Consider the following 25865-nt stretch of genomic DNA (forward strand, 5'->3'; position numbering starts at 1 on the left):
GAAAAGACATGAGGTAATACTCAGAGTGACATCTTTAGCGTGTTATAGAGGCGCGGGAAGCAGTATGAATAATATCCAATATTAATGAACCACAATAACGCTAATACAAGTATACTGCACACCTTTTAACCTCTCCCACCTGCAGTTAAAAGACACGCCCCTTTCTGTGATTGGCAGTCGGACACGTGACCCGCCCTCGCCTGAGGAGAAGCATCTAAGACGCACAGGCAGGTGATTAGAACTCCTGCGGTCTTTGCCTGCTCCCGCTCCGGTGTCAGCCATGCCTTCTCTCCGGGAGCGCTTCAATAGTTACATCAACGGAGACAACTTGGTCTCCCGCCTCCTAGGAAAGCTGGAGGCGAAATCGGGGATCAAGAAGAACTATATAGCGACCGGTAAGATGCGGAATGTTTACCGGTAGAGAAGAGAGATCAGTAGTAACCTGTGATGAGGTGGTAATAGTTTCCTCTTCCGAATATACCGTATGTTCTTTGGTCCTTGTTAATGTATGAAAGGCTTAAGAAGAATCTTATTTTTATTAGTACTTCCATGTGCTCAGGAGTTATGGGGGAGTCAGGAGTCACTTAATCATCAGTGTGCAAACTGTAAAGGAAGTTCAAGTTGGGGGAGGCGGGTGCTGATCAATATTTATGGGAGGGGCTTGGCCATATTAAAGGTCGTTGAACCTTTGTTCTAGCAGAGGTAAGAAGCCAATAGTCTGATAGATTTATTATATTATAGTGTCTGGTGAAGCTATTGTAACCTGTTAATGCAGTTTCAAGCTATATACATTAAAATACTACACAAAGGGAAGTGTTATCATATCTCATGGTGCCATTGCTTCCCTAAGCATTTCTCAGATGTCCATGAACCCAAGCACACATCACATTGCTGAGAGTATTTACTGTGTAAATCACTAGCTGCTGTGACCCCAAGCTAGGATTTAATATATAATCTTCAGTAGAAGCCAATAATAGAGGGATTTCTTCTTGTTGGAGTAAATGGGTGCATTATTGAATGAGTATCCCCTTACCCTCCCACGATGGCAGACAAGTGTGTCTGGAACTTGGCTTGGCTGTCAGACCGCATAAGCTTTATAGAGAAACCCTCTGTGTGTTAGGAGGAGGGAGTAAGGGATTTTCTGACATTAAGCTGCTAATGTGAACCTGTGCTTGGAGTGCCAGACGCAGCATTATAATTGCTGAGCATTAACTGCAGCTCTCTACCTTTACTAAGAGACTTCACCTTCTTGCAAACGTTGGTGAATGTTAAACTTTAGCATGATAAATAAAAGTACAGGATGTATAGATCACATTCACCCCCTACAATTTTTTTTTTTTATTATTATATAGTTAGGCATATAAAGGCAATGTAGAGCTGAAGGAAACTTTGATTTATCTGCAGATCTGGAAGTTGACATTGCAAAGCAGTCGTGGGATATTTTGGTCTATGTTCTCAAACACCACACTAGGTTGGATCTTTATGGCGATGCTAATGAAGTTCTTTTCTCCATTACAAAAAACGTGTTGGACTACACAGACAAGATTAACATGTACTAAAAAAACCCCACTATTGGCAGACTAGATGGGCCGAATGGTTCTTGTCTGCCATCGCTTTCTGTGTTTCTATACAGCTGGTTTGTTGAAACAGAAAATGACACTGTTTGTAAATCTGTTTGCAAAAGAAGAAAAGCAGTGAAAAGTTCCCTTTTCAATGATGCTGTCTTTTTTCAGGTTCCGTCTGCTCTTTGGGGTTGTACCTTATCTTCGGTTACGGAGCTTCTTTGGTATGCAATCTGATCGGCTTTGTATATCCAGCCTACACATCGTAAGTATTAGTACTGATCCCCCCACGGATTTTCAAAACAGGAAAACAAAACACTAAACTCTCCCAGATTACAAGTTCCCTGTGTCTTGCAAGATTTATGTAAGAAAACAAAAAGTGTCAGTGTTTTTGGTGTTTGCTAATCTTTCTTTACTTTTTTTTTTTTTTACTAGAATTAAAGCGATAGAAAGTTCGGATAAAAAAGACGACACAATATGGCTGACGTATTGGGTGGTGTATGGGGTGTTCAGCGTGGTAGAATTCTTTTCTGATATATTTCTCTTCTGGTTTCCATTTTATTACCTAGGAAAGGTAAGCATATATGATATCGCTACAGTGAGGCGCTGTCGTACATTCAAATTGTTAATCGGGTTTTACTCTGTCTGTTCACGTTACCTATACTCCTTCCTTCTACCTACTCTCTAATTTTCATTCTTGGCTCAAAGTTCTTTCGGTACTCCACTCTCTGTATAAACTACCGTTCAAAAGTTTGGTGTTACTTAGGAATGTCCTCTTTCTATGACGGAGCACCGGTGTCACATGACCTTCCGGTGTTTAGTCATAGAAGCACCGCCGGAACTAACGCCGGCCTCAACCCGCTGCCCCCACTAGATGCCAGGGAGTCAGAAGCACTGGTAAGTCGGGGGGGTTATATGGGGGGCAAATGGCTTTTCTGGAGGCGGTGTGCCCCATGATATGCCTTTTAACCCCCCTTTATGCCACTCTGCCTCCAGAAATGTCTTATACCACCCTATATGCCACTCTGCCTCCAGAAATGTCTTTTACTATATGCCAGAGTGCCATATAGGGTTAAAAGGCATATCATGGGGCAGAGTGGCATATAGGGGGTTAAAAGGCATATCATGGGGCAGAGTGGCATATAGGAGGGTATAAGGCATTTCTGGGGGCAGAGTGGCAAGCCAGGGGGCAGATGTGCATAACTGGGGGGGCAGGTTGGCAAATCAAAGGAAATAAAAACAAAAAAAAATGGTTCTCAAGCATAGCTTTTATTAACCCCTTAAGGACCAGGCTGTGTTTTACCTTTTGTACCATTGGGGCCGAGGCTGTTTCAACACTTTTGCGGTGTTCGTGTTTAGATGTAATTTTCTCCTCGCTCATTTAGTAAACCCACACAAATTATATGTTGTTTTTTTTCAGGACAAGAAGGGCTTTCTTCAGATACCATTGTTTTGATCATATTATCTAATTTCCCATAAAAAAAAAATATAAAATATGATGAAAAAATAAAAAAAAAAAAACTTTCTGACTTTTACCCCAAAAATCTTTTACTCATCCAAAAAAGCTAATGAAAAAACCTAATTCAATGTACCCCATCATACCATATATTTTTGAAAACTAGACACCCCAAGGTATTTCAAATGCTAGTGGTTTTTTTTTATATTTTCAAATCTCTTTATTGAAAAGTAATAAAATATAATTCAACACAGTTGCACATTGTATATAAGATGGCATAACATCGATACAACAGTACCGCAGTAGAAAAGAGCAGTCTGGAGTGCAACAATACAGAAGTGAGCTGGATAAAACACAGTTACAGCAATCTGAAAGCAACAGAGCACCCGGATAGCAAGACAACTCCACGCCTCGGACATTCAGTTGCCAAAAGTGTCTCAAATGCTAGTATTTTAACCCTTTCCATGCATGAGATTCTACCCACCAGCCTTTGCCACACTTTGTGGTATTTTTTTTGGCATTTTTTTTTTTTTACACAAATTGTACTTTGGGTATAAATTTATAGCTCCAGGTATACGTCACTATCAAACACCCTAATATGTGTTCAACCACATCTCTCGAGTACAGTGATACCACCCATGCATGGGTTTGACTGCTGTTTGGGGTTAAAAGGCGACATTTGGGAAGTGCGCTTTCCCCCCCCCCCTATTTTGGTCAGTCTGTGCCTATGCCCTATCTTTGAGCCCGGGCACTACAATTTACCCCATCAAACCATATATTTTAGAAAACTAGACACCCCAAGGTACTTAAAATGGTAGTATTTAACCACTTCCATGCATCAGATTCTACCACCAGCCGTTGCCACACTTTTTGGTAGTATTTTTTTTGGTATTTTTTTTCACACAAATTGTACTTTAGGTATAAATGTATAGCTCCAGGTATACATCACTATCAAACACCCCAATGTGTGTTCAGGAACATCTCCCGAGTGCAGTCATACCCCACATGTATGGGTTTGTCTGGTGTTTGGGGTTAAAATGCCACATTTTGGAAGTGCACTTCCCCCCCCCCCCCCCCCATTTCGGTCAGTCTGTGCTATCTTTGAGCCCAGCCACTCCAATTTACCCCGTCAAACCATAAATTTTTTCAAATTAGACACCCCTTGGGTATTTGAAATGCTTTTATTTCTTCCATGTCAGGATTTTTGGGAAGATACAGCGCTAATTTTAGCATTTGCTCATAATAATAAACTTTTATTTTTTTATTTTATTCTTTTTGGACTTTTTTTTTTTTTTACATTTTGCTGGAACTGGATAGTTCCTCTGGTGCATAATAATTTTTAAATGTTACCATTTATTTTTTTTAAGCTTTTTTTTTTCCTTTTTTTTTAATTTTTTTTTTAAATATTTTACTAATCACATAGTGATTAGAAAGCTGGGCTCCATTGACTTGTATGGTTGAATGCAGTACCTGTATTCAACCTGCAAGTCGAGCCAGAGTTCTCTAGAGGGTCTGGAGACCCTCTAGCGAACTTTTTCAACTTTATTTTTATTTTTTTTCCCGGGCGGCCGCCATCTTGCGGATGGCGAAGATCACCGGCAGTAGCGGCTGTGACCACTCTCCGTCCTGGGGTAAGTCTTTGGTGTCGCTGAATGCCTCCTGATCGAGGCATTCCAGCGACACCATTGAAGTTTAGGAGGTGATCGTTGATCGCCTCCTAAACGCTTTTAAAACAGGCGTCCGCCGCCATACAATGTATGGCGGTTGTTGACGCCCCGGGGAGGGGCCAGACATGGCCCATGATGCCGATCCCGGTGTTGCTGAATGCCTTGACATCGAGGCATTACAGCATCACCGTTTAAGCTTAGAAAGTGATTGCATGACGTGCCTGACACGGCAATGGACGCTAAGGGGTTAAATATGAAAAAATTGTTTACATGAATTTAATATTTATTAAAACTTTTTTCCTATAGGGTAGTCTTATATTCAGGCTTTTTCTTTTTTCCCTAAATTAATATTCAGATTTTGGGATGTCTTCTTATAATCTAGCAAATGCGGTATAGCTTTTGTGGGTACAGTAAATGATAAATAAGAAAATTACAGCTCAACATGAGCACAGCAGAAGTGCTAAAACAGCTATTGTCACAAAGGGTACAACCAAAAAACAGCTCTGGCCTTATAGGGTTAATGGGATATCTTCATGGGCAAACAGAGGTCCTTTTATCAGCAACCATCGCTCCTGTGTTCCAGTGGGAAGTTGTTTGCTAATCCAACTTTAAAAGCCAAATTAATCATTAGAAAACCTTTTGCAATTATGTTAGCCCAGCTAGAAATGGCCTTGTTTTCCTTGACCCCAAACATTTGAATGGTAGTGTAGATGTAATAGTTTGCTAATTTCTGATTTCTAATCTTTATTTCATTACCCTTTTGTTAGTGCTCCCTGCTGCCTTTTTTTTTTTCTTCTTCTAACGGTGTCTCTTACTTGTTCTGTTCAGTGTGCCTTCCTGCTGTGGTGTATGGCTCCCTTTTCGTGGAATGGCTCTCAGATTCTTTATAGCCGCTTCATTCGGCCATTTTTCCTGAAGCACCACCAGACTGTGGACAGTGTAGTAAGTGACCTTGGAGGTCAAGCACTGAGCACTGCTGAATCGCTGACAAGGGAAGGTATGTTTTTGGCTATATGTTGCTGGCGATTTGCCTCTGTCTTTTTCTTCTGGCTGTCCTCATTCTTACGTTCTGTTTTTTTCTCCTTTGCATCCGGCAATGCAGTACTTCAGACTCTGACCAGCAGCAAATCTCTTCTGACACGCGAGGGTGGGCAACAAGCCCTTCCCAGCACCTCAGTATGTACCTGAATTTAGAGGTGGAGAGCTCAGCACAGGCTTGTCTATTTTACTATATATTAAGTTTTTAGAGCAATCTAGTAACCTACATCGATAGTTTATTGCTACATATTTTACACTGTTTTCAAGATAAACTTTACATTGGTAAAGTCAAAATTGGCTGAGCATCCTCCCTATATATGCTTACCTACTAAAATATATTGAGGGCTATCATGTTACATAGAATAATATAAGGAGCCACACGCAAAAAAGCAATAGGTATTTCCTTAGGCAACACTTTCCCTATATAATCAAACTAGCCAGATAGCCATCTTGATGGGCTGATACGCAGATATGTTATTTTCCAAAGTGCCATGTCATCACAAAATATTAACATGCCTAATGACTTCATGACATGTTATGCCAATTTAACATCAGCAGGTCTAAGGTAGGAGTGGTTTCTGCTATCTTGCAATAGATCTTTTTCTCCACTATGACACATTAAGGTCTTTGATCTGATTCAGTATGATAAAAGCTGAGAGATGGCAAAGAGGAATGTGTTTTCTGCTATTATCTGATTGGCTCTCATAGAGCACTCTAAATTGAAGGAATCCCTTGATGATGTAATATGTTATGCCACAAAGGGTTCCTCTGCTGCAGAAGAGATTCATTGGTCTGAGAAGAGTGGGTAGTGCAAGGTGCATGCATTCTCTTTGTGATTGGCAGGATTATGCTGCTTTCTTTTGTATGAAATATGCCTGTCCCATGCTGAGCTCCCTTCTCTAGTACTGTCACTGATGTTGTGCACTAATTTTGCATACTCACTCTTTTAGTAGAAGTCCATTCCTGTTCAGTTTAACCTTTTTGCAGTAGATGAGCTGCAGAGAGTGGTACTGATTGATCATTCTAAATATGTGTTCACATTTCTGTGGTGAGACTGGGTGGCATTATCAAAACAATATGTGCATTGATCACTATAGACCAGGGGTCTCCAACTTTTTGTTATATAGTAGTTTCCATTGTATTTCTTTCTGAGGTTTAGATATGCTGGGACAGATACATACTACCTTATCCAATTCTCCCCATAATCCAAAGTGTGCCATTCCTTTTGAAAGCTACTTAGCAGTAGCCAGAGAAATGTAATTTCCTTCCAAGTTTCAGTTGGAGACCCCTGCGTAGACCTATATCTCACACTGTCAAGCACTTACCTGGCAATGCTGATGGGATCATGTTGTTATTGCAATAAAAGGGTTACCAATGTGCATCTCTCCATTTTGAAACTGCAATTCCCATGATCAGTCTGCTAGAACTTGGGGCACTGGTAGTTTAGTAGCTTGTTTCCCTTTCACTAATATTGTGCTACAAATATAGAACTTGCTGTCAACCCTGTGGAAATCTCCTTCTTCAAGGTATACCCAGAGCTTTGTATATTGTCAACTGAAACTTCACTTCTCCTTATTTTCTTTCCTAGCATGCAAAGGAGCAGTGATCCACTCCTTGGAATCAGAAAAAAAGAAATAACCAACCTTTTCAATGGACCTACTCTGGGGGAAAAAATTATATATATATATAATATATATATATATATATATATATATATATATATATATATATATATATATATATATATATATATATATATATATATATATATATATAATGCAAGACCAATTTCTTCTCCATTCTGTTTTCCCATTTGGTGTTTGTGGTTGGTGTTTTAAAGCTATTGAGGGATATATTAAGACTTTAGTTTTCAGCAGATAAAACGCTCCAGACTGTACTCCCTTCTTCTGCACATGACAACATTCATCCACTGTCTCGTCGTTTGACCTTATGCAAGTCATAACTCCAGTTTTAATTAATTTAAAACACAGGTGTTAGATTGAACAAATAATAAATATAAGAAACTGACAAATATTACATATAACCGGAGAGGAGATTTAAGACAGTCGTATGTTTTCTACTGCTTGTGACTTTTTGAAACTGTGATTGTGGTAACCACCACTGCAATAAATGTGAATTTTCAGTTCGGTTTCGGCCAAGTGAATTCTGAATTTTCCGTTTCGGTCCAGAATTTTCATTTCGGTGCATCCCTAGTTTTTTCCAGAGCAAATGCTCTGAAAAATATAACAACACCATAAAATATATTTTATAATAACACTAAGATCCAGCTCCCCCACAGCGATGCAGGGGACCCGGATCCTCCTCTCTGACAGGCGTCTGTGCCATGCGTGCAGACATCCTCCTCTACTGTCCTCCACTTTCATCGGAGCTTCTGTGATGGAGTGGAGGTTGCGCATTGCGCAACATCCGCTGGCTGCCATAGAGGAGGATCCCCTGCAGCGCTACAGGGGTCCTGGATCTTCCTCTCTGGCAACTGGTGGGCGCCTGTGCGATGTGCGCAGACGTCCTCCGCTACTGCTGGCACTTCCGCTGGGGCTTCTATGATGGAGCACTGGCGTCACATGACCCTTCCGATGCTCAGTCATAGAAGCTCCAGCGCAAGCGCCGGCCATCGGCAGAGCTTGTCTACGCGCATCCTGCAGAAGTTCACCGGCTGCCCCTATTAGACACCAAGGAGTCTGGAGCACGGGGGTAAGTCTGGAGGGGGGGGGCATATTTGGGGGTATAAAGTATATCGGGGCAGAGTGGCATATAGGGGGATATAAGGTATAACTGGGGGGCAAAGGGGTATATCTGGGGGTATAAGGCATATGGGGGCTATAAGGCATATCTGGGGGGTATAAGGCATATCAGAGGGCACTGGCATATGGGGGATATAAGGCATATCTGGGGGTGCAGAGGGGTATATCTGGGGGGTATAAGGCATATCAGGGCACCGGCGTATGGGGGATATAAGGCATATCTGGGAGGCAGTGTGACAAACCTGGGCTCAAATGTGCATAACTGGGGAGGGGGCAGATGGGGAAATAAAAACAAGAAATGCATTTTTCTCAAAGAATTTTCTTATTCTGTTTGTTTTTAAGATCCTGTTTGATCCAATTAATCAGAAAAATAATAGTTGCAGGCCTAATATATATATATATATATATATATACACACACACACGTGTAAAAAAGAAAGCATATCCTCTTTGAATTCTATGGTTCTACATTATATTACAGAAAATAACAATAATCTGTTCCTTAGCAGGTCTAAAAATTGGGCAAATACAACCTCATAGATACACATGACATATTATCCAGTGTAATGATTTATTCAGCAAAAATAAAGCCAAAATGGAGAAGCCATACACAGCTCCTGCCACAGCAATTGGATTGGGTTGAGGTAAGAACTTTCATTGGGCCGTTGCTACACCTTATTTTCACTTTCAGGCATTCTGTTGTGCTTGAGATAATTGACCTGTTGCATTACCTAATTGTGGCCAAACTTTAGATGTCAGACAGATGGCCTCACATTTTGGTATGCAAAGGAGTTCCCAGGTCCTGTGGCTGCAAAACACCACCCCCACCACCGTGCTTGACAGTTAGTATGAGGTGCTTGTGCTGAAATACCAAAAGTGGCACTGTGCATTGTGGCCAAACATCTCCACTTTGGTCCAAAGGACATTGTTTCAGAATTCTTTTGGCTTGTTCTGATGCTGCTTTGCAAACCTAAGCCTTGCTGCCATGTTCTTTTTAGAGAGATGTTTTCCCTGGCAACCCCAACAAAAAAACATACTTTTGTCTTTTTCTGATTCTACTGTCATGAATTTTAACATGTTGAGGCCTTGGGGTTTTTTGCAATTCATCTGAGCATTGCACAGTCTGACCTTGGGGTGAATTTCCTGGGACGTTCACTCCTGGGAAGATTGGCAATTGAGTTGAATGTTTTCCACTTTTGAATAATCTCTCGCTGTAGAATGACGGACTTGATGGTAATTGGACATGGCTTTATAACCCTTTCCAAATTTATGGGCAGCGACAATTACTTCTCTATGATCATTGCTGATGTCTTTCATCCTTAGCATTGTGTTCACACACACCTGAATGCTCCAGACCAGCAAATTGCTGAAACTTCAGTGGTGGTCACACTTGCTGATGATTAATTAATCAAGGGCATTTAATTAGCAGCACATGTCTCCTACTTAGCATCTTAATTCCTATGGAAGGAATAAGGGTGTACATAGTTTTTTCACATATGGCTTCTCCATTTTGTCTTTATTTTTGTAGACTAAATCATGACAGGGTGTAATAGTTCATGTTGTTCTTCATCTGAGGTCTAATTTTTAGACTTGCTAGCTTATCTGCATAAGGAAGGTAGTCCTACCCACCCACTGCCTACCTGTAGACACCCAACACAGCTGTCCCAGGGTTTAGAGACCTGATGTGTTGGGTGGTATGTATCAAGCCATCTGGAGATCAGTCACAAGCACCATGGTGAGAGATTTTTTTGTCGGAAGATGGAGACGGCCTTTAAAAAATTTCCAAGAGGGTCTCTCCAGACTCCCCTACAGGTTGAATACAGGGGGAAAAAAAGTCTAATCAATGAAACAGGTTTAGGAGATGTGTTTTAGAGCTACTTTGACTAAAACACTTAAACATTGCGTTTGCTATTCTGAAGAATCTGCCCATGTGAACCATGCCTCATCTAAGACCTGGTTTGCATAGAGCAGGGAAGGGTTACAATGTAATTTCATAGAGTTAACATATTCTACATCAGTCTGCAGTTAGACAAATTGTTCATAAATAGACAGAATTTAGTACTGTGGCTACTCTCCCTAGAGGTGGGCACCCAGCAAAAGATGACTCAGAGGGCACAATGCAGAATGCTCAATGAGGTAAAAAAAACACTAAGTAACCACTTAAGTCTTGAAGGAATCATTGGAACTGGTTAACCTCTCTGTTCATGAGTCTACTGTACGCAAAACATTGAACAGGCTTAGAGTCCATAGAGAGCCTCTGCTCTCCAACTTAACATCGCTGTTCGCCAAAGAGGACACTACAAACAGCACTACATATGATATAAAAGGGCACTGCATACCCACATGAAAACATCATCCCAACGGTGAACTATGGCAAAGGAAGCATTGTTATTTGGGGCTGCCTCTGGGTCTGGACAGCTTACCATCATCAAGGGGACAATGAATTCCCACATTTATCAAGGTATACAGCATAATATGTGGGTGACTTCAGTCTGCTGAAGCTCAGAAGAAGTTGTGTAATGCTGCAGGACAATGACTCTTAACTCGACTATTAAACTCTTAACGACCATTTACGTGCCAGGCCGTCACAGAAAAACAGTCGCTTAACGACCAATAACGTGTGTGGCATGTCATGGCATTAACCGAGCTTAGAAAGCAATCTAGGATTGCATTAGCCTGCTTCAAAGATGTCCGAAATAGCACATGGGGGCAGAATGACCAGATTTGGGAAAAAATGGTTTTGAAATAGCAAAATGCTACTTATGGAGTTAATGTAAGATTGGATATTTTTTAGTATTAAAGTTATTTACCTTATTTGCCCTATTATAAGCCGCATCCCCCCCCCACTTTAAGTCTTTAAAGTGGGGGTGCGGTCTATAATCGGGGTTTAGCACAGGGATGCGCAATTCGTATGGGTGACTACATGTCCTGGATTGCCCACTTACAACCCTTATCTCGCCCTACATTAACATAATTCACTACCACGCAGTCCTCACCTCCTGTTTCTTACCCTTTATCCACCTAGAATGTAAGTTCCTGCAGGAGCAGGGCCCTTCATTTCTCTTGTATCTGTATGTCAATTACTGTATTGTACTTGCCGTTATCTGTAAAATTTTAATCTTGTACAGTGCTGCGGAATCTGACGGCGCTTTATAAATAAAGTATAATAATAATAATACCTTTAATGCTGAGTTTTTATGCAAATTCCAATTGATCTATACCTGCAAAGCTGTGTTTTTCTGTTGATACATGTAAAAGATTCTAACACATTTAACATCTCTTTTAACCCTAGTAATATGAAATGGACCATATATAATTATTGGTATAGGCAATAGTCAAAGATATGTAATCATTGTTCATAAATAAATGATTATTAAGATATATTAATATGTTTCAATAATAAGCTTCAAGGTTTCCTTGACCTTAAATATAGAATGAAGGATTTGCTGAACAGGCATTCTATAGATAGGATAGTAACTTGCTAATGCAGGGTATAGTTGTAACTCTAAAAGGGCATTACAGTATGCGTACAGCCACCACCTAAAATAGGGTTTTGACGTGTAAAGATCTTAGTGAGCATGTTTACCCAATTAGGTGAAGACCAATAGACTGACATCACTATCCAAGGCACATATAAGCTAGGCTTTTGTAAGACATGGGGAGGCATGGGAAGAGAGGTCGAGAGAAGATGTACTTGCCATCCACGGACTCTTCACGTCTCAACACTCCCTCCCTCCATCCTCAGGAATGCATAGGACAGATGTCATGAACTAAATTCCTCTCCAAGGTTTTGTAAGACTTGATTCGTATTTTTGTTATCTACTTTTTATATTCTTCGTCTATTTTTGTTCGTATTAAATGTTTCACCTTTGTTTGCATCTAAGTGACTCTGCCTATTTTTGACGCACATACATTTATATGTGATCCAATTATTTGAAGTTTGTATTGGCCCTATACATTTTATTACAATACATATCTGCTATGCTATGTTTCCATACATTATTTATGTATACCTGCAAATACAGGGTTTGTATCTCTTATGCAGTCGATCAATACTTGCAATGCTGTTTCCATGTGTTTATTTGATCTATGCCCTCAGTGTGATTTCCAGTTGATCTATACCTGCAATGCTGGGTTTCTGTGTTCTATTGATCTATACCTGCAATGCTATGTTTTCATGCATTATAATTGTATACCTGCAAATACAGGATTTGTATGTCTGATTCTGATTCAGTGTAGCAAATATTTCTTTTAGGGCAGGAGCGAAGAGAGTGATTGCATGCTAGGGAGCGTGGAGCAGGGCCCAATTTTTTCAATATAAAATTAATTGGAAACAGGGTCTAATATTTATATACCGTATTTGCTTGAGTATAAGATGAGTTTTTTTCCAGAGCAAATGCTCTGAAAAATAACCCTCATCTTATAATCAGGGTCGTTATATAATCAGACCTCAAATAGGTCTGACTATGAGATGCAGGGGACCTGGATTCTCCTGTCTCCACTCCCCCCCCCCCCCACTTACCAGTACTTCTGAGTCTCCGGTGCTTAGTCTAAGCACCGGGCAGTGTGTAGAGCTCTACGCGATTCGCGTACACAACTTTCACTGCAGCCGGGAGGATGTGCGGTTAGCAGCGGGGTTGTCTGTGTCCATCGCGCAGACCTTCCCAGGCTGTCAGAGATCAGGGAACTCTGATCTCTGACAGCTGAGGAAGGTCTGCCCGGACTACGCACTGGGGACTCAGAAGCTCCGGTAAGTTTGGAGGAGGGAGGGGGAGGGAGTGTTAAATGGGGGGCATAAGGCATTTCTGGAGGCAGAGTGCTCTGTGAAATGGCTTTTACCCCCCTTAATGCCTCTATACACCACTCTGCCAGTTCAACTATTATTTTTAAATCATATTTCAATCACGGTCTATACTTCAAAGAGATAAGTACATATTATGTAGTTAAAAATGCATGTGTAACGGATATATATATATATATATATATATATATATATATATATATACACACACCTGTGTGTGATCTCATGCACTTCATAGTTTGTCCCTGAATGGAATAAATAAAATGTGGGCACCCTACCGGGACATGCAGTTCCGGGCGCCGGTCTTTCTTTTTTTTCATTTTCATTTAGCCCTGCTGCAAGGAAAAAGCAGGGTTAGGATCCAGGTCACCTGCAGCGCTACAGGGGACCTGGATCCTCCTCTCTGGCAGCCAGTGGACGTCTGTGTGATGTGACAACTTCCACTGCTGCCGGCACTTCCGCCGGGGCTTCTATGATGAAGCGCCGGCATAGAAGCCCCAGCGGAATTTGCGAGCAGCAGCAGAGGCTGTCTACGCGTATCGCGCAGATGTCCACCGGTTGCCCCCGCAAGACACCATGGAGTCTGGTTATGGATTGGTAAATCAAGGGGGTGGGGCAAAGTGGCATATCAGGGGGCATAAAGTATATCAGGGGAGCAGAATGGGATATCTAGGGGAGCAGGGTGGCAAACCTGAGGGCAGAGTGACATAGGGGAGCAGAGTGTCATATCTGGGGGGGGTAAAGCATATCAGGAGGCAGAGTAGGATATCTGAGGACAGAGTGACCCAGGGCAGCAGAGTGGCATACCAGAGGAGCAGAGTAGCATATCTGGGGGGGTATAAAACATCAGGGAGCAGAGTGGCATATCTGGGGGGGCAGAATGGCCCCCCAGATATGAATTAAGGGGGGAGCTTAAAATGGCTATTGGTTTTCCAAATTTATGTTTGTATATAAAATATGCTGACTAACTGTATAATAGATACCAAAATGTTGAAAATCATGTATTCCTGTTCATTAGATAAAATACTGTTTTACTATTCCACTCGTGTATTTTTTTCTTTAAAAATCTTAAGGGTGCGGCTTAGAATTGGGTGCGGTCTATAATCAAGCCAATTTTTCTGCCTTTTGATTATCATTTGAGGGAATATACTGAACACTTTGGAGATCACCTTGTTTGTCAAAACAGATGATACCCTGATCATTGAAACGGGTATGTCTCTCCTATATGTTTCTTTCATTTATGCCTCATACAGATCATACAAGATCATTTTGGAAAAAAATGTGCTAGCCAGCAATATGTGTTGAAATTATGTATGTTATGGAAAACATGGTGATCATCCTAGCAGCTGGCTTTAAAGCGCCAGAGTCCACTTTATATCCGTTACTGATCTGAACTACCAATAGCTTGGCATGGACAGTGCTTAAGTCGAAGTGAGTGGATGGAACAAACAAGCCCCATGGGGGGAGTCTAGCTGTCTACATGGGTAGGGCTATCCCAAGACATCAGAGGAAAGTGGGCATGGCTGAACACCTCTCCCTCTGCCCAAATAGAGAGGAAAGCGACCCTGGAAAGCAGCACTTTACCCAGAGACTCTGGGTCAAATACAGAGATTTCCCAGAATGAACATGTGATATGACAACTCTGCATATAATGTGGAGCATGACTAAGATTTAGATCATCAAACTAACTTTAATATACAACAAAGATGAACACAAAATTCATAGAAGAAAAAAAACTATCTTACCCTACCTGTGAAGGAGTAATCACCCCATTAGTTACTAAATTAACCAATTAACCTTATTTAATTTATAATTAGTTCAATTTCACTAGACTCACGCAGGCATAATTACTGCCAGCCCTGTTGGATCTAAACATCAATTAAATAGAACCTGTCTTGCAGCATAAATTAGCATAAAAGGTCTCAAAAAGCAGCACATGATGCAGTGACCTAAAGAAATTAAAGGAAAAGATGAGACATAGTCCTTGACGGTAAGAGTAGATGAGGAAGAAAGGGTCGCACCGGTTGTGTGTGAGTGTCAGTGGTGGTGTGTGCAAGGCCGTCTTTAACGTGGGGAAAAAAGGGGCAGCACAGGACCATTCATTCCTGGGGGACTCATAGCAGCTGCCACTTGAGCCTGCAGGGGTCGCAACTGCGACCAAGCCTGCCACTCTAGGGGGCCCGGACAACTCTCAAAATAACTGTTGCCTGTTGCTTACTGCTGTGTTGCAAGCAAACTCTCTTGTACGGCCCAGGAGAAGCAGAGACACAGCAGGGTCGTGATACGTTACATCGCGTGACCCTGCTGCATCCCTGCTTCCCCTGGGCAGTAAAAGGGAAGTTGTTCATGGGAGGAATACAGAGGTAAGCTGCCAATCCCTACGGAAGTCTGCAAGCGCCAGAGAAACCTGCAGTTGATGTAAGGGGGTGGGGGAAGGTGTATTAATCACTATGTGTGAATCGGTGAATATATGATTATCTGTGAATGAGTAAACGAATGTGTGTGTGATAGCATGGATCTGTAAGTGGGGGCAGAGATGGCACTGGGAGACTGATTAGGGCAAAGATTTCACATGCATGTTTGGGGGGAAAAAGATGGCAAGTCATATGTGTGCAATCTGTGACTCGGGGGGAAGACTGCACTGACTCTGACGGTCTCCTCCTAATTTGTAGAGGGAGTGTGGGGGGCTAGAGTAAATGCTTGCCCAGGGTCCAATCAATATTAGATGACCTTGGGTACATGTGTAGTGTGAGTGTCAACGTGTCTGGATGTGTGTCTTGAGGTGTAAGTATTAGTGTTTGGGTGTGTGCTTATGTCTGGCTGTTTATGGGGGGGTAAGGCTAGGTTTCCACTTGGTTTTTTTTAGCTAAAAACGCCCATAAAAACGCCAATAGCGCCACCTGGCGTTTTTTTTGTGAAAAAACGCAGCAGCCAGATGTTAGCTGTTCTTCAATAGGAAATCGCAGAATGCCATATCCACTTGGCGTTTTTTTGTTTGGCGTTTTTTCAGTCCTCTTTGGCGTTTTTCTGCTTTTTTGGGCTCTGTGGCAGTTTTTCAAAATCGCAGCATGTTGACACTCTGGCGTTTTTTGCAAGGAAATCTTGGCGTTTTTCTCCAATAGAAGTCTATGGGAGAGAAAAAACGCCATGAAAAAGCCATGTGGGTTTATTGCCTTGGCATTTTTTATGGCGTTTTTTCCACAGTTACAATGCAGAGGATGGACCCAGTATCTGTGTGTCCTACGAGAAATAGGCTGGAAACAAACAGTTTCACACAAAACAAAGTTCATATTGAATTCTACACCATTTGGAACAAACATGCCATTACAAACAAACATACGAGACACATCAACTGGATCCTGCGTGCCAAAAGCAACAGCAAACAATTTGCACCATCATTTGGGGCCAATCTTCCTAGAGGAGCAGACATTCGGAATAAAGCAGGCCTTACAAACCACAGAAAAGTGACAAAAGGGTCCGCCGGGGCGTTTCAGTAGAACTCTACCAAGTAAATGACATCAGGGGCAGATACTTGCCATTTATCCTAATCCCTTTTAGCTGGGTGAAACTTCTAACTTGTAAAGGCTGGAAAAACTGCCTAAGGTAAAAAAAAGCAATTTCCACAGAAAGGCTAAAACGCCAGAAAAAACTCCAGAAAAAAACGCCAAAACGCAGAAAAATGCAGTGGCAGTTTTCTTGGCGTTTTTCATCAAGAAAAAAAACGCAGGACAAAAACCCAAGTGGAAACCTAGCCTAAGCGTGAGTATTTGGGTGCGAGCAGATTCTTTACAACCATTAGTACTTCAGTTAAAAATACATAAAATGTCATTCCATTGTGTACCTCTTTAAGGTATATTTATTAATTATTATAATTATGTTGGATCCTAAATTTTACCTCCAAAAATGCAGGACTGCTATGGGCTCTAACTTTGCCTATTTGTCAGTACTTTGGGTTAGCCTATTTTGTCAGTACTTTGGGTTAGCAGAGACCCACATCATGATTATCATGATATCATTGATATCTGGAAGATTTAATTATGATTTGACAAGGCATCAATTGCATACTTTGTTACTCTTTGAACCAATAATTAGTGAATTTAACTGTGCCTCACTGTAAGAGCTCTGTAAAGTTCCTAAATTAAGAGATATCTAGTAATATGTCCTATTACTACATTGTATTGTGTATGTAAGCCTTATTGATGACAGCGTGAGGCTTCACAAAGGTGTGTGTTAGTGTGTCTGTCTGTTTATGTGTGAGCGCCTGTGTGTTAGTATGAGTGTATGCGTGTGAAAGTATATACGTAAAAATGCTAGCGAAACAGCTCCAATTTTAGGGAACAATATACCCTTAGTAAATAAGGGATTAATCACAATTCAAAAGAATTACTATTAGCGTAGTCGTATGGCACATTGCGAGTTCAAAACACTGGATAAATAATACGGTTTTACAATAAGATAAATTACACATGTTATATTTGTCAGTAACCGTAATTGCAGAAGCACTGTCATACATTTTTCATTGTTGTAATAAATGTGCCTTTGGAAACCGGAGGAGCCTAACATTTGGAAAGGTCGTGGTCGGCAGTGGTTACTCTAGTGCTTCAACCTCTGACATAGCGCATACAACGAGCCAGCCGTCTATTCGGCTTCCGTAGCTCCGCGATGACGTCCTCAAGCTGCACAGAAGCCGTGGAATTGCGAGAGGTACGAGTAGTTCATTATATGTTTTTGGCTACTATACGCTGAGGACAGCGATACGAATGTAAGTCCCTCAGCTACAGTGCAAACGTGCGCCAAGGGAAGGGCTTGTAACTAGTTTAGTTTATTGTGGAGCGCTTTACTGCCAGTTAAAATTAACCATAACTAGACCTTAGAACACCTACCTGCATTACGTTGACTTCGGACACGTAAACAGGATTTTAATCTATTCCATGTATCGAAGCAGTGCTGCGTTCACGTCTGGTGACTTGACAGACCCTATGTTGACTTTTGGGCTCCTAGTATGGAATTTAGAATATAACCGGAACAGTGGTCTTGACTCATTTTTTACTATAAAGGATGCATTCATTAAATATTGTCTGCCTTTACATATCTTGCTTACTTTTAGACCCCCAAATCCTACTCTTTCCTCCTCTGCTTTCTATTTTATGAGCTTAGTATGTTCCATGTGTATGATTGTAGCATGTTAGCTGCACCCATAGATGCCACAATAACATGTATAAAAACTGAAAAAATGTGTCTTCTAAAATCAGTCGTAAAAATAAAATATGCTGTTTTCAATTACGTATTAATTTGCAATAGTAGTTATTGTTATAAATAAAGCAAAACCCCCTAAAACATGTTTCCATCTGGTTATTAGAAATGTTGGATGGTATGCATTTGGTTAGGTTTTTCCATCAACAATGAGTTTCAAGTGAATATAATCTTTGGGGTTATGTTTTCTTCTCATTGGAAAGTGTGTACGCTCAGATTTTAACATCTATGTAACCCCTTTGAGCTTTTTAGTATATATTTTTCAGTGTTTAGATGCCTAAATTACTTTTTCCAATGTATGGCGTTTCTTAACTAGTACCACTTGATCTATATACTTAATTTAGTCCATGCGTGGCATTTCAAAATGACATCCAGAGCCAAGAAGCGAATTGTCCTTCCCTCTCGTCCGGAGCCACCAAGCATTGAGCAGATTTTGGAGGATGTCCGTGGGGCTGTAGCTTCTGATCCAGTGTTTGTCAGTGACCTCAGTGATGGTAAGAAATATTAGCCTCTTAAAAGTATTTTGCATCCTACGGAAAATGCCTTCTTCAATAACATTTTGTTTAACATCCATCTTCCTTACAGAGTCTTTAATTCCTATACACGACATGAACAGTGAAAGGGAAAAGAAGTATATGCACAGTTGCTCCTATGTTGAAATGAACAACAAACTGAAGGAATCTCAGGCCCTACTAAAGGCAAAATGTGATGCTTTAAGGTGTGCTGGTAAGACATTGGAGGGAGTTATCGTGAAGCTCAGAGAGGCTGCCATGTAAGCTGAGAGGAAAGCCAACATTGTAATTTGCATGATTCACTTACCATCTTATCTGTTCACCAAACTACATGCCGCTATTCTAGATCTTCTGGATCAAAATAACTAAACCATGTTGTTGGAATAATACTTCTGGACTTTTTGAATGACATTCTGAAACATGCTTGCTGTTGGGAACTGGTGTTACCTTTTCCCTGAATTAAACGGGTGCTGTGTGCACACAGTATTTTTATATTGGATATGTGTGCAGCATCTCACAAGTATGACTTCTGTTTATGGTATTGTACAGAAGATGCAGATGTGGCCTCTGACATTGCCAACATGCTGGAGCAGAAAGGTTACCATGGCTATATTGAGCACCGTGATAAGGCAGCTGGGTTACAGGCCGTTGCTGCTACCGTTGAGGTAATCCAGTCCAGCAGGGTATCCTTTCTTCTTATGTCTCCTCATTCCATCCAAAACCCATGGTACCAGCGGGTTTCAGAGTGGTGTATGGTGAACTCTATAGATGGAAAGCCAACTAGGGTAGTGCCAATATATTTTGGACTCCAAGAAGATCAACGGCCACAAATAGTAAGGATTTTGACTAGTATTAACTACAACAGTAGGTTCTTTAACAAAAAACTCCTGGATAGTATGAAGTTTAAGATGTGTTGATTACTTAGCACATATATTGTATGATACTATTCAGATTGACTATATTTGTATAATGGTGAATGGTCTTTCATTAGTATAACCATGTATGTCAATTTATGACCTCATTGGGTATTGTTTTTATATATTCCTAGTTACTTATGCAGTGCTAATCATCTGTATTTTTAATACCAATGTTGCCTTGCATTAACCCGTTGATGACAATTAACGTGCCTGCCACTTAATGCATTTCTACAGGTTTGGAAAGTGATGAAATCGGTTCTAGCAAATGATGTTGCTTTTCAGCAACACCGAAAACTGCGACAGGGGCCCTGCCTGATCTCTTCCTGGAGCGTCAGTGCGTTCCATATTAAATATGGCGCCGGCCTCCAGCTTTAAAAGCTACCAAAGTAGAATTGGTGCTTAGGAGTTAAAATAACTGCATTTGAAATACCCTGGGTGTTTAGTTTTCAAACATATATATGTTTCATGGGAGTAAATTGAATTGGCCAGCTACAAGGATGTCCCAAATAGGAGCAGGGGGCAGGTACACCAGATGTCAAAATTCCATGTTGAAAAGCTAAAATATGTATTAGTCAATGTTTGAGGTTATAATTTTTTGGTGTGTTTTTCCCCACACACATTCTAGTTCAGGTATGAATTTATACCTTCTGGTATATGTCACCGTCAAGCACCCGAATATGTGTTCGGCAATGCCTCACATACATACGTCAGTTTTGGGGAAGCTATGGGGCCAAAGCAATAACATGCGCATCTCAGTTTTCAAATTAGGAGTTTTTAGAAACTTGTTTTCTTGGCAGCCACCAATTCAAAATCCCCCCCAGAAATTATATGTTTACGAACGTAGATAACTCAAGACGTTCTACGTTCATTTGGGCACTTTTCAGGCAGCCATTTCTTCACTGATGTCTGCCAAAGTTTGCAGAAATTTTATTTTTTATGCATACATTTCAATGTTGCTGTAAATTTTTTTGCCAAGCTTATGTGCAACTCCAGAAAACCTAACAATGTGTGTCCAGCTACATTTTCCAAGTAAAGCAGTACCCCACATACCTATGTAGGCATGTTTTGGGGAAGCTGGAGGGCCAAAGCTGGGACATGCGCATTTCAGTTTTCAAATTTAGAATTTTTGGAAATTAGTTTGCTGGGACCATATCCCATTTTGGACATTTTAGTCCCCATAAAAGTCTATGTTCTGGAACTGTAGACAACCCTAAAAATAGATTATAAAAAAACATTAACCAAAAATTATAAAGAGGGCCCAATAAAAAAAAAAGAGAAATATGTTAACCCCCTGAACGTTTACACTTGAAAAATAATCCGATGAGATACTTGAGGGAAAGGAAAAAATGAAATGTAGTAATTCTAAACAATGTGATAGATCTTGAAACAATACAGAGCCCAGGCTGATCAGGACAGTGAAAACGTGTTTCGTTCTTGTAGCACACCCTACAATGTTTCTATATATCTCTCTTTTTTGGGGTTGGGGGGATTTTGCAAGGAAAATGTGCTGCCCTGATTCTATTAGGGATTGTTGGAGACACCAAATGCCCAGAAGGTACGTGCTCTATTATCTCAGATAATTATCCCCCCCCCAATTGTTTTATCTTGAACAAAAAAAACGTATCCATATATAAGTACCCTTTGTTCAATGTAGGATGTAGCAGGTCACATTCAATGTTAGCACTCATCCGTAGATGGTCTGGGCAACTTGGTGGGTCATGTACTCAAAAAGGAGTGTACATAGCCACTGGCACTTTCACACAACTTGTAGAATTTGGAGCACTTGGATGGGGATACACTGTGTAAACCACAATCTTCCCTAATATCTCACAAGGGATTATTTTATACATATTTCCTTCAAAGGGGTTTATACGTATTGTATTTTTTTCCCACATATTTGCCATAGATCTTGTCCTGTAATATAGGAATTAGGATTGGTGGCAAAATATTGGGCTGCATACAGATTAGCCTGCAAAGCTATTTCCTCCCATAGATCATCCATGTACAATTCCATAAATTGAACGGAGGTGACATTGGTGACACCTACAGGAATTCCTGAAGTGACAGTAAAAGCAGGAATATCAGGGAAAGTACCAGCTGCATGGATCCACTCAAAAGGTCAAGGTTTGCACTGGAGGTACTACAGCTCTTTTAAACAGGGGACACCTTTTTTAAAAACATCATATTGCATTATACATCCACCTCCGTCAGTCAAGAAATTTAAACTGTGTTAGCGTAGCCCAAGGTGTCTGCAGTGCATGTACATGTATTTAACTTTTTGCTCGGTGCATTAGGAGGTTATGCAGGTCCTAGGAAATTAGTTCTGAACTAGTCGTGCTGTTTATCAATTAAGAAGATTCATAAGTAAAATAGAGGGTAACTTGTAACTGGACCTTATAAATAAATCAAAATGGAATCCATCTTGGTGTTGGAGTTGGTGTAATTGATATGTTTTGTGATAAACTGACATCTCCATGTGACAAATTGGCAATGCATTTCTTTTATCTTAAGGTTCTGTTCCACTTCTATTGAAGTTTACACTTTTGTAACTAAATCAAACATTATAAATATAATTTCTAGCACAGTTGAACGTCCAAACCCTTCCCAGGATTATTTAAAGGATCATTGCATATTCGAGCCTCCTGTGTCTACTGAAAGCAAGGAGCATACCTCAAGATGTTTCTTAGATTGGCTGCTGCTACTCGCAAAAGTTAATCAAATGTAATAAAAAAAAAAAAAAAAACATGAGTGAGCAGGCAAAACACACTTTTTATTTCTTATGGGATTCATATTCAACAGAATGGCACAATCATATAGCAAAACATGGCAACAAAGAAAAAAATGAAATTTCCTGTTCAAAAGTCTGCATGCCCTTAGTTCCTAATACTGTGTCCCCCTTAGCATCAATGACCATGTGCAGTCTTTTGTAATAGTTGTCTATGAGGCCCCAAATTCTTGCAGGTGGTATAGCTGCCCATTCATCATGGCAAAAATGCCTCCAGGTCAAGTATTTGGTCGTCTTGCATGAGCCGCATGTTTGAGATCTCCCCAGAGTTACTCGATGATATTAAAGTCGGGAGACTGTGATGGCCACTCCAGAACCTTCACTTTTTTCTGCTTTAACCTCTGAAGGGTAACTTGGCCATGTGCTTAGGGTCATTGTCGTGCTGGAAAGTCCAAGAGAGTCCCATGTGCAGCTTTCGTGCGGAAGAATGCAAATTCTCTGCATTAAAGTAAAGGCATCTGGCAACTCGACCATGCAGCTCATTTTTGTTCAAGTATCTTCGTATTGTTCTCCTTGAAACAACCACACTGTCTTTTTTCCAGAGCAACCTTTATTTCTCCTGAGGTTACCTGTGGGGTTTTCTTTGTATCCCCAACAATTTTTCTGGCAATTGTGGCTGAAACCTTTCTTGGTCTACCTGGACTTGGCTTGGTATCAAGAGATCCCCAAATTTTTCACTTGTGATTGAAAAGTACTGATTGGTGTTTTCAAGGCTTTGGATAGTGTTTTATATCCTTTTCTGTCTTTTTAAAGTCACTCTGGATGATTCCATTTCTGTTTTATGATGTCTGACAAAACAGGGTGGACAGGAAAGCAGGGATTCTGTTTGAAGAAGGCAGGGGAAAGGGTCTAATTTCTTAGGTCTAGATTCCTCCTCAATGTGCATTGCAGCTTTAACAGCAGTCGTCTCCCAATTCAGGATACTCAAATTCGAGTCAGAAAATGGCGTGATAGGCTGAACATGGACGGTTCTGGGGGAAGCACAGAGTGTAAACCAGAAAGAGTAGGCATAGGTTGTTTGAAGGCGGACAATGTGGCTTACATCTCATCCTTTAGCCAGGCAAATAATTATTTACCCCTGGCATGCTCCCTGTCTGCCACAGACAGGATGAACACAGCTTTTTCTTAGGGTCTTGAAGAGACTTATGGCAGCCAGAACATTGAATGTGTTTAGTTTTGGCTAGCACCTTTTGGGGTTTTTCTTTCATAGGAGGGGTAACTGTTATGAGGGGCCGATATCCTACAAGAGTAAAACATAACTCATGGAGAAAATACTAACTGGATGTATAGCTAGGAGGGTGCAAAAGCATCACTAGCGAAACAGAATAATAAACAAATGTATAGTATAGAGCTAGGAGAGTGCAACAGCACCACTAGCAGAGCAAAAAAAATACCAAATATCCTGCTAGGAAGGAGCAACAGCACCACTAGCAAAAAAAACCAATACACATAATAGTTAGCTCGGTGGGTAAACCAGCACCCTTAACCCCTTCAATCCCCTATAGACGTACCGGGACGTCTAGCCCTTCGTGCAGCGTCAGGAACACATCCCTGCCGCTGCACAGGAGAACAGGCTGTCGTTTCACAGCTTGGAGCCCCCCCTGGCAGCAGAAGCCAGCGTCGATGGCTTTCTGCTGCCCGATCTCCTGTAACAACTTGGTGTGTCATTAGCCTTGGGGGACTGAACCACATCGGGTCAGTGACATTACTGCCGGATGTGCGACACTGGGGGAGAGAGAGACAGTTTTGCAGTGCTTAGTGGAAAACCACATCATATATTGGGGATAGTGTAGTGTTTTAGAAATTGGCCAGGTAGGTACAATGGCGCAACATGTCTTCAGCGCTGAGGAGGCTCATGACTGCCTCACTCAGTCTGATGACGATGCCACTCTGACCGCGTCAGACGCCGAGGCCACTCTGACCGCGTCAGACGCCGAGGCCACTCTGACCGCGTCAGACGCCGAGGCCACTCTGACTGCATCAGATATTGATCCAATATCTGAGGAATCCTGCTGTGCGTCTGATAATGACGAGTCAGAGGAAGACGATGATGGCCAGGGTCCATCTGCTAAAGCCAGGCGTGGAGAGCCTGACTCTAAATATAATTGGGTGCCCCCAAATATGATAGACCCAGTAATCCCTGCTTTTACTGGGACTCCTGGCATCAGATGTGACATTTATGCTAGCGAGCCAAAGTAATTTTTCCATTTAATGTTTGCCCCTGAGTTTTTTGAGCTGCTAGCAGCTCAAACAAACCTCTATGCAGCCCAGTGTCAGGCAGCTGACCAAGGAGACAGAAGCCAGACCTTGTACCCCACTGACTCCCATGAAATTAGAAGATTTTGGGCCCTGACCCTTATGATGGGCATTGTGAAAAAGCCCACGATACGCTCCTATTGGAGCACAGATCCCATAATATCCAGCCCTGCTTTTTCCCAAATAATGCACTGGAACAGGTACTTTGTGCTCCTAAGATTTTTACATTTTACTGACAATTCCCAATGCCCCCCTAGAGAGCACCCCCAATTTGACCGTTTATATAAATTGAGGCCCATTATTAATTATTTTTCACGTAAATTCCCTGAAATTTATATCCCCGATAAAAATGTGGCTGTAGACGAGTCCCTGGTCCTATTCAAGGGTAGACTGAACTTCAAACAGTATATCCCGTCCAAGGTAAAGTTATATAAACTTTGCGAGAGTGGGACGGGATATACTGTTTCCTTCAGAATCTACGAAGGGAAGGACAGTCACATTGATCCCCCTGGCTGCCCACAATATGTGGGTACTAGTGGAAAGATAGTGTGGGACCTGCTGTCCCCTTATTTGAATAAGGGCTACCACCTCTGGGTGGATAACTTTTACACCAGCCCAGAGTTGTTTCATTTTTTATTTTTACAGCAGACCCCGGCATGTGGCACTGTTAGGCCAACCCGCAAGGGTTATCCTAAAAAACTCACCTACCCAAGGCAGAGGCGCGGCACTACCAGTGCTCTGCGCAGTCAGGAGCTGTTGGCCCTCAGGTACACTGACAGGAAGGATGTGTATATCCTCTCCACTATACACAACGAGAAGGTGGTGCCTGTCATTGTACGTGGGGAAGGTGATGCTCA

General features: G+C 41.4%; 1 protein-coding gene across 2 annotated transcripts; it reads left to right on the forward strand.

The window, feature by feature from the left end:
• The first annotated feature begins 280 nt into the window (after positions 1–280).
• Positions 281–7361, forward strand: LOC149289446 (receptor expression-enhancing protein 6-like). Of its 2 annotated transcripts, XM_089490605.1 has the most exons (6): positions 281–395; positions 1734–1827; positions 1998–2136; positions 5514–5682; positions 5788–5861; positions 7312–7329. In XM_089490605.1, the coding sequence occupies exons 1-6, from the start codon at positions 281–283 to the stop codon at positions 7327–7329; spliced, it is 609 nt and encodes a 202-aa protein (XP_089346731.1). The 2 variants fall into 2 exon arrangements, with proteins under 2 accessions (XP_089346731.1, XP_089346732.1); XM_089490606.1 differs by lacking the exon at positions 5788–5861 and having other exon boundaries at positions 7312–7361.
• Positions 7362–25865: the final 18504 nt, after the last annotated feature.

Source organism: Sceloporus occidentalis, unplaced genomic scaffold (assembly GCF_023333645.1).
Source record: "Sceloporus occidentalis isolate IW3139 unplaced genomic scaffold, rSceOcc1.0.p SCAF_45, whole genome shotgun sequence".
Taxonomy (NCBI): Eukaryota; Metazoa; Chordata; class Lepidosauria; order Squamata; family Phrynosomatidae; genus Sceloporus; species Sceloporus occidentalis.